The 12,142-nt window shown below is 56.6% G+C and overlaps 1 protein-coding gene across 3 annotated transcripts in view; it reads right to left on the reverse strand.

The window, feature by feature from the left end:
- Window positions 1-12,142, reverse strand: part of SDK2 (sidekick cell adhesion molecule 2) — a 201,357-nt gene that overhangs the window by 50,266 nt on the left and 138,949 nt on the right. For all 3 annotated transcript variants that reach the window (XM_059671072.1, XM_059671071.1, XM_059671070.1), the window contains exons 13-18: window positions 11,603-11,779; window positions 11,131-11,267; window positions 10,205-10,352; window positions 5,225-5,365; window positions 3,723-3,904; window positions 2,730-2,845 (exon numbers count right to left, since the gene is read on the reverse strand). In XM_059671072.1, the coding sequence (XP_059527055.1) occupies window positions 2,730-2,845; window positions 3,723-3,904; window positions 5,225-5,365; window positions 10,205-10,352; window positions 11,131-11,267; window positions 11,603-11,779 (901 nt within the window). The remainder of the gene's footprint in view (window positions 1-2,729; window positions 2,846-3,722; window positions 3,905-5,224; window positions 5,366-10,204; window positions 10,353-11,130; window positions 11,268-11,602; window positions 11,780-12,142) is intronic.

Consider the following 12,142-nt stretch of genomic DNA (forward strand, 5'->3'; position numbering starts at 1 on the left):
ACGCGTTTGGCTGTGAACGGGTAGCTTCTGAAACCGGGGATGTGTGTATGGCTCCCTACAAGCCTCTCTCTCCTTTTGTGGATGTTTGGAGTGTTTCACAATTAAAAGGGGAAAAGGCCACTCCCACTGAGGTCTGCAGGGGACAAACACTGCTTTTTCCCCTCTGCGATACTGAGGGCCACAGAAGCAAGAAACAGAATCCCCGCTTGGATCCGTTAGTACTTAGAAAAAAAGTATCATTATTTTATAATAAACTCAAAGGACACATTTTCTTTTCAATGTAAGAAAAGGCACAGGCTCTGAAGCTTGAATCTGAGCTTTGCAGGTCCTCGGACTTGGAACAACTTACTTGCCTCTCGTGCCTCAGTTTCTTCTTCTGTAAAATGGGGTGATGCCTATAATGCTTCTTGGGGCTCTCGTGCAGCTTGCATGAGAGAGGAATGAGCGTAGCTCCAGCATCCCCCTCGGCACATAGAAAGTGCCCTGTACACGTGAGCTCCTCTTACTCTTCTGCTGGCTCCTGTGTTCCAGTATCTGGGCAATCCCTTCCCTGACTCGTATCGAGCAGCTCCTGGGTGCTGGGCACGGGCTGGGCTCGGGTGGGCTCTGCAGCCTCCTTTAGTTCTGGGCTCTAATTGTCCTGGCCACTTGGCTGGCCTTCTCGGCGCCCCGGGAACCATTTGCTTTAGAAGTTTGCAGCCCAGCCCTCCCATATGGGGAAGAAAACTTAGGATCAGCAGCACAAACCTAACTGTTCGCTGCTCAGATCCTCAGCATGAGTCGGGCCTTCCCCGTCTCTCCCCTGCCTCCCCCAGAGTCCCAATTAGCAGGCTTTCCAGCCAGTCAGGGCTGCCAGCCCTCAGCTGCAGCACCTGCCCCCCGCCCCCTCCCCCCCGCCCCCCCCCCCCCATGCCCAGGCCGTGGTGCCCTCTGGGGGAGAGTGAGAGGGCTGTGGCTGGGCGTGGTCAGCTCTGGCCCATCCCCACTTTGCTTAGAATCCAAGACTCAGGCCCTGGCTTGGGAATCAGCACCGACCCGAGGAGAGGAATGAAAGCAGGCCCAGAGACAGCCGAGGGCACCTCACACTCAGCTGGCAGACCGTCCTCAGTCCTTCCCGCCCAGCCACGCCCGACGGCAGCGGGAACGGCCAAGGCTGCTAGTCCTAGAGCGATCTCGGTTGTTGGACACGTGCAGACCCAGCACGGAGGGCGTGCGGGAACCTCCCGGAGGGAGGTGTCTGCCATCACCCGATCCTGGGCTCAGAGGCACAGCCTGCAGTTCTCTCCCGGCCCTGGTCCCGGTCACAGCTGGCTCCCGACACTGCCTCTCAGACGCTGCCTCCCTCCCACATCTGGAGGGGCCGACCGCCTCCTCCCACCTGCCCAAGCCGCTGGGGCCAGGCTGCAAATGGGGCCCAGGGTGCGCTCCGGGCTCCTCTGGGAGAGAGGAGAGGCCAGGCGTGGGATCCAGGGTCTGGGTTCTAGGAGGGGAGAAGTCCTGGCTTTTAGCGCACTTACAGTTACAGCAAATTTACTGCCACTGCCATCACCGGCGCCATCACCGGTACTACCACCGTTACTGCCATGCTGTTACCACCGTTACTGCCACGCTTACTGTTACCAACGTTATTGAAACTCTTACCGCTACCACCGTTACCGTCTCTCTTACTGCTATTATTGCTATTGGTTGTGGGCTGAACTGTTTCTCCCTAAATATATACACTGAAGGCCCAAGGCCCAGGACCTCAGAAGGTGACTGCATCTGGAGGCAGCCTTTAAAGGGGCAATTAGGTTAAAACGAGTCTTTAAGGTGGGCCCTCCTCCCATCTGACTGGTGTGCTTGTGAGAAGAGGGGATTTGGACACGGACACACGCAGAGGGAAGACCATGTGAGGACACAGGGAGAAGACGGCCGTCTGCAAGCCAAGGACTGAGGTCGCAGAAGAACCCCGCCCTGCCGACACCTGGATCTCGGTGAGAAAACGAAGTTCCAAGTCCCGCAGCCCGGGGGCACTTGGTTACGCATCCCGCAGCGGAGCCAACGGATGGATTCCTGCTGCAACGCTCCCACATCGTCCTCAGAGCAGTTGCCGCGTGTTTGTAATTGTGCTCAACACATTCAAACACTATCTCGCCTGGTCCTCGCATAGCCCTAAGGAACAGGCACTAGGACCTTCGCTGCTGGCAAATGAGGGAACAGAGGATACTGTGGTTCCCAGCAGCTGGCACAGGGCACGGCGTGGGGCTCAGTAAAGACGAACTGAGGGAAGCTCAGCGAGGTGGCAGAACCTGTTCAGGGAGCCAGAGACAGGCAGCACTGGGACGCAACCCAAGCCCCCGGGAGTCCTAGTCCCGAGCCCTTCACGGGGCGTGGGGTCAAGTCCAGCCCAAGGACACAGGACCCAGCAGGATGCCCGCGAGAAGTGGGTTCTGGATTCCTGTGCCCCGTATGCCTCAGTCGGAAACAAACCCGGCTTTGTTCACGAGCCCGTCTCCCGGACCACGTGCCCGCTGCACTGGGTCACACCTGGGTGATGGTCATCCTCCCCACGGCCCGTACCTGGCCTGGGAGAGAGTCCTTGTGCCCTTTCCCTTGGCCACCTGTCCTCTGCTTGGTCTGAACCAATGGCTTTGAAAACAGACGGGGACTCCCTCCTGCCCGCCCCCTCGCCTGTGCCTCCCGCCAGGCACCTCCCAGCTTCCTCTGGGACGAGGACGGGCCTCCCATACCTTGTAGCCCTGGTTGATGCCGTTGATGAACTGGGGGCTGGGAGCGTTCCAGGTGAAGCGGATGGTGGTGGAATTGGTGGCTTCTGCGTGCACGTTGCCCGGAGGGACCGTGGGGACTGGAGGAGAGCGGAGAGGGGGTGGGGGTGGAGGGGCACACACAGTTAAGTAGAGAAAACACAGGGACGGGGTCTGTGGGCTCTGCTTGCCGCCCCCCCCAATTCTCCCCTCCCTGTGTAGACCAAACTGCCTTCTTTCTCTCTCTCTTTTTTTAAAAAAATATATTTTATTGATTTTTTACAGAGAGGAAGGGAGAAGGATAGAGAGTTAGAAACATCCACGAGAGAGAAACATCGATCAGCTGCCTCCTGCACACTCCCTACTGGGGATGTGCCCGCAACCAAGGTACATGCCCTTGACCGGAATCCAACCTGGGACCCTTGAGTCTGCAGGCCGACGCTCTATCCACTGAGCCAAACCGGCTAGGGCTGCCTTCTGTCTCTTGATTAGTTTGCATTAATAAGGCTTGTCTGGCTCAAAGAGAGAGATAGAAACATTGACAGCTGGTGTGGCTCAGTGTCGACCTAGGAACCAGGAGGTCATGGTTCAATTCCTGGCCAGGGCACATGCCTGGATTGCAGGCTCGATCCCCAGTGGGGGCTGTGCAGAAGGCAGCTGATTGATAATTTCCTCTCACCATTGATGTTTCTCTCTGTCTCCCCCTCTCCCTTCCTCTCTGAAATCGATAAAAAATATATAAAAAATAAAGCTTGTCTGACCCATTTCACAGGGCACTGACAAAGGCAAGTACCGGATATGAAAATGCCTGGGGTGGTGTTTGGTCCAACGCTAAAACGTAAGCTGGCTCGTGACCCAGTTAATGTGAGCCTTTGCAGAAGGTCCCTGAACCCCTGCAACCTCCGCCTGCATCGCGCTCGCCCCGACCTCTCCCTCTCCTCCGCAGGCCCCTCCCCACGGGGCCACTGGCGCACCCACCTCCCTGCAGCGTCCACTCGGTGACTTTGCCACTGTAGACGCCCAGCCCGGCGCTGTTGTAGGCGGCCACCTCGATCTCGTAGTTGGTCCAGATGATGAGGTCCTCCAGCAGCAGGTTGTTGACGTCCGCATCCGTGATGTTCTTGAACTGGTACCCGACAGGCAGCCCGGCCAGGCAGTACCTGAGGGGAGGGAGTCAGGACGCACTGGGTTGGTGGTGGCTCGTGTGCCTCATCCAGTGGCTACCTGACTGGTTAACACACGTCTTGGGGACCATTCTGGTTTTTTTAAAAATATTTTTAAATTTTATTTTATTTTTAAAAATATATTTTTATTGGTTTCCGAGAGGAAGGGGCAACGAGAGAGATAGAAACATCAATGATGAGAGCGTATCATTGATCGGCTGCCTACACTGGGGATGGAGCCTGCAACCTGGGCCTGTGTCCTGACGGGGACTTGAACCGTGACTTCCTGGTTCATAGGTTGACCCTCAACCATGGGGCCACACCACCGGGGCTGGGCTCATTTTCTTTCTCCCTCTAGGACAGTGGCTCTCTCTCTGGCTGGTCACTCACATGGGCAGAGAGAAAAAAGCCTGAGGCTGCCTACGCCAGCGTTTCTACCTGCCACCAGAACAAAGAACAGGGGAACAAGGAAGTGACACCGCAGCTGGGAGCTCAGAGAACCACATGTGTACCTACCTTAGCTCTAACCTTGGGAGATTAGGGGCCCCGGGTGATCTGGGTGTTATTATACCCATAGCAGGGGGTTCTCAAAGCCTTCGGGCGTGGGCGTGGAAAACACCTGGAGGGCTTCTTAAAACAGATTGCTGGGGACCCCCCTCCCCATGCTTCCCATTCAGGTCGGGGTGGGGCCTGAGAGTGGTTTCCAAGACTCTCACTGCTGCAAGTTCTTCCCAGTGGCTGGCAAACCGCGGCTCGCGAGCCACATGCGGCTCTTGGCCCCTTGAGTGTGGCTCTTCCACAAAATACCGACTTCTGCACATGGGCCACGAAGTTTCAATCGCACTGTACGTGCGCACCCGCACGTGGTATCTTGAGCTGCACGTGGTACCAAAGAGCTGCATGTGGCTCGCGAGCCGCAGTTTGCCGACCACGGTTCTAGACCAATGGTTCTCAACCTTCTGGCCCTTTCAATACAGTTCCTCATGTGGTGACCCAACCATAAAATTATTTTCGTTGCTACTTCATAACTGTCATGTTGCTACTGTTATGAATCGTAATGTAAATATCTGATATGCAGGATGGTCTTAGGCGACCCCTGTGAAAGGGTCGTTCAACCCCCAAAGGGGTCGCGACCCCCAGGTTGAGAACCGCTGTTCTAGACGCCTAACCGCCATCCTTTCTACCAAAGGGTGGGCTTTTCTTATTGCCTGATCCTTGCTAGATGGTGAAGGGCCCGTGTGAATTGGCTCTGTCCTCCCATCCACTCCTGACGCTCCCCATCCACGGGCCCTTCCCCGGTCCCTCCCCGGTCCCAACCTGATGATGTAGCCCTTGAGGAGGCCGTTCTGGTGGTTCTCCGGGGGCGGCTGCCACTGGATCATGATGGACTGGTTGGTCCGGCCGCTGGCGATGACGTTCTGCGGAGGGGCGGTGGGGGGCTCCTCGGGGAGCGAGACCCTGGAGAGGAAAACACCGGGAGTGGGTGGGGTTTTCCCACTCTTAGTTCCGAGGGCAAACACCGGAGTTTCATGGGATCGGAGGAGGCGGAACCCTGCCCTGCTCTGTTCCCAGACAATGCACCAGTGCTGTGTGCTTTTGGGCAAGTCACTCAACCTCTCTGAGCTTGTTTCTTCATCTGTAAAAGAAACAGAACGAAGCTCCACTTGCCTGTTTATAAGACTGGTGGGGGCTCAAATGACACAATGTATGTACAAGTCTTTTGAAAACATGGGAAAGCACCGATGTATGTTTCCTGTGCAGCCCAGGGACGTGAGCCTCAGTTTCCCACGTGTCAGAGCAGCAGCTGTGAAGCTGATGACGTCTGTCATGAGATGCCTGTGTTTCAGAAGCAGGAGTGCTCCATCCTCCCCTGGCAGCTGCCAGCTGGTGGTGCATTTTACTTATTTATTTATTTTTAAAAATATTTTCATTGATTTCAGAGAGGGAGGGAGAGAGAGACAGAAACATCAACGATGAGAGAGAATCATTGATCAGCTGCCTCCTGCATGTCCCCCACTGGGGATTGAGCCTGCACCCGGGCATGTGCCCTGACCTGGAACTGAACCATGACCTCCTGGTTCATAGGTCGATGCTCAACCACTGAGCCACGCCGGCCGGGCTGGCGGTGAACTGTAACTGGCCTCCTTTACCCATGGGCGGTGCCCAGGCTGGGGCGGGCAGGCGGGTGGGGTGACATGGCGTGTGGGTGACAGCCAGCGCGTCGCCTGCCTCCTGAGGCTGAGTGCCTGCGTTTCTCTCTGGCATCGCCAGGGGACATGGCGCTCCCTCTCGGCGCGTTTCTCACATGACTGACACGCATCCATTAAAAACACAAGTTCATTATTTTCGACGGATGCCTTTCCGCCTTTCCTTCTGGAAACTAGTTTCTGATTGGCTTTCGGACGGGTCGCTGTCCCCGCGGGCTGCACTGCCGTCTCTGCAGAGCTGCGGGGGAGCTCACCTCCTCCCGGGGACTCCGGGCCGCACCCGAGGACGAGGACGCGTTAGGAAGATGAATGCGTGGGAGCTGAAGGACCGGGGACGTTGGGGGAAGGGTCGGCCCTGCACTTCGAGGCCTTTTCTTTCTTTTTTTTGAATCGAATAGGAAGCACTTTATTCTGTTTGTCAAGGCTGATGGTCTACCAGGGGTCCTCAAACTACGGCCCGCGGGCCACGTGCGGCCACCGAAAACATGTATCCGGCCCGCCGGGTGTTTTTGCCGCCGCGGCCTGTCCTGCTTAGCAGCCGACGCGTCCGGGCCCGCAGTGCACATGTGTGGAATGTCTGAGGGACAGGGAACTGGCCCCCTGTTTAAAAAGTTTGAGAACCTCTGGCACGGCTGCCTCTCCAGGTCGGAAGGGGAAGTGGAGACCTGCTCTATTAACGTCGATCCCTATTTGATGCTTTGCGGATAGGGCTGCTTTGTTCTGTATTGAAGTCATTGGGGTGACACTGGTTAATAAATCACAGAGGTGTCAGGTGTACAGTTCCATCACACCTCACCTGCATACTGACCTGGGTTGTGTGTTCATCACCCCAGGTCAGGTCTCCTTCCGTCACCACCTATAGCCCCTATACCTTCTTCTACCTCCCCTCCCCCCCTCCCTCTGGTAATCACCATACTGTTGTCTCTGTCTATGAGGTTGTTTGTTGCTGTTGTTGTTGTTTTTTGGCTTAATCCCTTCACCTTTTTCACCCAGCCCCCTTTCTTAGTGGAATCTTGTAGCTCTGAGCCACTGGGGCCATGCCCACTTTATTCCCTGCACCAGCACCACCTCCGGTGGCCCACACATGACCTGGAGCATAGTAGGTGCTCAATAAACAGAGAATGAACTGTTCTCCTATAACCACTCTCCATGCTAGGCTGTTATAGCCCCCGCCCCCCCCCCCCCCCGCCCGCCGTGAAATCCAAAGACAGCTTGCTAGCACTGTGGCGAAACCACACATCTGCCAGAGGTCTATGGACACACCTAAGAGCATCTTTTAAAAATAAAACCCTATTCTCGGCTCCCTTGTCAATTATTAGCTGGTGTATATGCGAGGGCTTATTTCTGGGCTCTCCGTTCCGTTCCCTGGGCCACGTGTCTATGCCAGCGCCACGCTGTCCTGGTTACTACGGTTTGGTAGTAGAGTTCGACATCAGGAAGCACGGTGCCTCTGGCTGTGTTCTTTCTCAGGATTGCTTTGGCTACTGGGGATTTTTTGTGGCTCCATACCCATTTTAGGATGGTTTCCCCCTATTTCTGTGAACATAGGGATGGCACTGACTTCATAGGAGGCTTTGGTGATGTGGGCATCTTTAACAATATTAATTCTTCTCCATGGGAGGAGCAGTGTTGGGAAGACTGGATAACCACAGGCAGAAGCATGAAAGCGGACCCCTTCCTTACACCACTCCCCAAAGTGAACCTGAAATGGACGAAAGACGTAAATACAGCGCCCGACACCGTAAAAATCCCGGAGGAAAACCCAGGGGAGCTCCTTGACCTGGCCTCGGCAGTGACTGCCTGGATAAGACAGCGAAGGCACAGGCAACAGGAGCAACGATAAACGCGTGGGACCACATCTCACTAAAAAGCTCTGCACGGCAACGGGAACCCCCACCAAGACGAGAGGCCGCCGATGGAATGAGAGAAAACATCTGCACATCATTTGATTAGGGGTGAGTATCCAAAATAGATAAAGAACTTAACACAGCTCCATAGCAAATAAAAGGAAAGCAAAACGCAAGAACAAACAACCATTAACAAATGGGCAGAGAACCTGAATAGACATCTATCGAAAAAAGACACACAAATGGCCAACAGGTACATGAAAAGGACCAATGATCAGGGAAACGCAAATCAAGACCACCAGGAGACGTCACCTCACGTGCGTTAAAATGACTACCGTCAACAAGACAGGAAGTAACACGTGTGGGTGAGGGTGTGGAGGGAAGGGAGCCCTTGGGTGCTGCTGGTGGGAATGTAAATTGCGACAGTGACTATGAAAACCAGTGTCGAGTTTCTTCAAAACGTTCAAAGCAGAACTACCAGAGGATCCCGCCGGCTCGCTTCTGGGGACGTGTCCAGCCACAAGAAATGCAAACAGGATCTTGAAGAGAGAGCTGCACCCCCCACCCCCCGCGTGCTCACTGAAGTGGTATTCACAACAGCCAAGATATGGAAGCAACGTAAGCGCCCATCAAAGGGTGAATGGATAAAGATGTGGCTCGTGTGCGCTCGTGTACACACACACACACACACACACACACACACACAGCCGCGAGAAAGGAGGAAGTCCTGCCGTCTGAGACAACGTGGGTGGACCCCGAGGGCACTGTGCTCAGTGAGAGAAGTCAGACCGAGAGACAGGTCGTTTATGACATCACTCAGATGTGGCCTCTAAAGAAGCCGAACTCAGAAACAGAGAGTAGGTTGGTGGCTAAGCAAGGGCTGGGGAGGGGGGTGCATGGGGAGGTATCAGTCAAAGGCCACAACTCTCATTGTGAGGTTAGCAGGCTCGGGGGATCTAATGGACAGCAGGGTGACTAGAGCTGCTGATCCTGTATGTTATGCATGAAAGTTGCTCAGAGAGGAGAGACCACAAAAAGGAGAACATGACCCTGGCTGGTTTGGCTCAGTGGCTAGAGCAGGGGTGGGCAAACTTTTCAACTCGAGGGCCACAATGGGTTCTTAAACTGGACCGGAGGGCCGGAACAAAAGCATGGATGGAGTGTTTGTGTGAACTAATATAAATTCAAAGTAAACATCATTACATAAAAGGGTACGGTCTTTTTTTTTTTAGTTTTATTCATTTCAAACGGGCCGGATCCGGCCCGCGGGCCGTAGTTGCCCACAGCTGGGCTAGAGTGTCGGCTGGCAGACCAGGGGGTCCTGGGTTCAGGTAGGAGGCAACCGATGGATGTGTTTCTCTCACATCGCTGTTTCTGTCTGTCTTTTCTCTCTCTTCCACTTTCCCTAAAAATCAATGGGAAAATATCCTCTGGGGAGGATTCACAACAACAGAAAAAGGGTCACATGTCAGGGGATGGAGGTGTCAGCTAACTACGGCATCGGCAATAGCACTTTGCAGGATGTGCGTGCAGCAAGTCAACAGGTTGCACACCTTAAGCGTACACAGCGCTGTGTGTCAATCATGCCTCCGTAAAGCTGGAAAAATAAAATGAACGTAAAAAAAAAACAAAGGGCAAAGCCCCGGCTTGGGCGCAGGCGGTCTGCGTCGCTGCCATTCTGACCCCCCCATGCTCCTCACCCACGGGGCCGCTGCCGCAGGGGGAGGTGCCTGGCCTTCGCCTCCTACACAGGCGGGTCCTACCGTGACGCTTTCAGACGGATGGCCTGCGGTTTTCACTCCGTTTCCATCATTTTTAAGAATGCTCTGTGGAAAGCCTGGCGGGGCCAGCGTCCTGCCAGGCGCCGGCTGTGGGGATGGGAGCAGGTCTGCGTCCCTCCGGAAGTGCCCGCCTGTTGAACAGGGCGGCAGCCCGCGGGCGTGCAGGGCAGGAGGGGAGGTCCCTGAACTTGCAGAGCTCACAGTCAGAGGGATGACTAAGTCTGGTGGATGCCTCGCCCGCGCCGGGCGCTGCTCACAGCGCTTCACGCGTGTGGTTTCACGCCGTCATGACCATCTCCCTGGGAGGCAGGAGTGAGAACTGTGACCCCACCCTACAGATGCGGAGACTGAGGCTGGAGGGTCCAGGGAGAACCAGCCAGGACCTGCCGGCAGCCTGGCCACAATGGTTTTGGCAGCCCCTTGGGCCCCCCCAGCCCCCCCCCCCCCGAGACCTGCTCTCACCTCTCCGTGTCCTTGCTGAACTGGCCTTTCCCCACGTCGTTGACGGCGCAGAGGCGGAACTGGTAGGAGCGTGCGGGGACCAAGCCCTTGACCACCACCGAGGTAGCCTCGGGGTCCACACTGGCCAGGAGCACGGCCCAGGGGGCGTCTGCAGGGACAGAGGGCGGAGGAGAGGTGGGCATCTTGGGGGGCCGTGCCTCTTTCCCCTGTTCCCAGCAGGGCCCAGCCTCTTTTGGGCTAGCAGAGGTGTGCCACCCCCTTGGTCCAGTAGAGGCCGGTCAGGTCCCTTTTTGGTCCCTTGGCTGGGAGGGGGGAGGTGGGAGGGATTTTTGGTCCCTTGGCTGGGTGGGGGGAGGTGGGAGGGATTTTTTGGTCCCTTGGCTGGGTAGGGGGAGGTGGGAGGGATTTTTGGTCCCTTGGCTGGGAGGGGGGAGGTGGGAGGGATTTTTGGTCCCTTGGCTGGGTGGGGGGAGGTGGGAGGGATTTTTGGTCCCTTGGCTGGGTGGGGGGAGGGGGGAGGGAGGGAGTTGGAGGCCGCTGGGAGGAAGCAGCGCTCACGGGAACTGAGTTGCATCCGTCTTTTCCATCTTTTTCCCCCTCAGATCGATGAGCTCTGGGCACACTTATTTAAAACGCATTTAAATTATGCATGCTAATTCTGGAGTCCACAGCGAGGAGGAGAAAAAGAGAAGGAATCGCCACCGTTTCGGAGGCTCCTGGTGCGGCAGGCCCTACGTCCTGTGCCTGGTGAGTATCTTGTTCAATTGTCACAATGACCCCAGGGAGCCGACTTGGTCATGTGACAGCCGAGGTGGCCGAGGCTCCAGAGGGAAGGGTCTGCCCCGAGGCAGAGGCCTGGGAAGTGGGCGCTGGAAGCCGATGGCTGAGCCCCGCCCGCCCTGGCTGCGGTGCGGAGGGAGACTTACTGTTCTCCGACATCTCCAGGACGTAGCGGATCAGGGGGCTGTTGCCGTCGAAGGGCTTGGCCCAGGTCAGGTTGATGGCCCGCCTCTCGGAGGCGCTCAGCGTGGCCACTGGGTGCTCGGGCGCGTGAGGCAGCTGCCTGGAGGAGAGAGATGTGGCGGGGCCACCGGTGAGGTCTACAGTCAGGTGACACGCGGGCGGCCGGGACTCGGATAGAACTCCCGATACCTCGTGCTCGGCCACGAAACGTGGCCTTTGGGCCATCGGCCTGCAGAGTCTCCTCTGGGGCCCGGAGCCCACCTGTCCAACGCCAGACCCAGACTCCCCTGCTCTTGCAGGGGGCCCAGCCTGCAAGGATGCTTGGGCATGTCCTGCGAGAAGGGCTGTGGTCCCAGGCCGCCTGGTGGCCGGCCAAAAGGAGCCTTCTCGGTGCTGCTGACACCTCTGGGCTCGGGGCTGGGCGGGTGGCCCTACCTGACGCGCAGGTGGGCGCTGCGCGAGTCGTTGCCGCCGGCGGAGAGCACCCGGCAGGTGTAGGTGCCGATGTCCCCCGACCACGTCTGGGTGATGTGCAGGGAGCCGTTCTTGTCCAGGCGGACACGGGGGTTGTTCTCCACGCCCAGGGCGGCCCCGTCCTTCTCCCACACGTACCTAAGAGAGAAGAACCAATAGGTACAGAGACGGAGAGAAGGGCTGGCCGGCGTGGCTCAGTGGTTGAGCGTTGACCTAGGAACCAGGAGGTCACGGTTCAATTCCCAGTCAGGGCACATGCCCTAGTTGTGGGCTCTATCCCCATGTGGGGCGTGCAGGAGGCAGCCCACCAATGATTCTCTCTCATCACTGATGCTTCTCTCTCTCTCCCTCTCCCTTCCTCTCTGAAATCAAATATATTTGATTTAATATAAAACCTAAACACATATTTAAAAAAAGAGATAGAGAAGTGGGGGTGCTTTTAAGGGTGTGCTCAGCCCAGGCTGGTCTGCAGGAGAGCAGGTGGGTCAGGGACAGGCCCCG

Source organism: Myotis daubentonii, chromosome 16 (genome assembly GCF_963259705.1).
Source record: "Myotis daubentonii chromosome 16, mMyoDau2.1, whole genome shotgun sequence".
In the NCBI taxonomy this organism is placed as follows: domain Eukaryota; kingdom Metazoa; phylum Chordata; class Mammalia; order Chiroptera; family Vespertilionidae; genus Myotis; species Myotis daubentonii.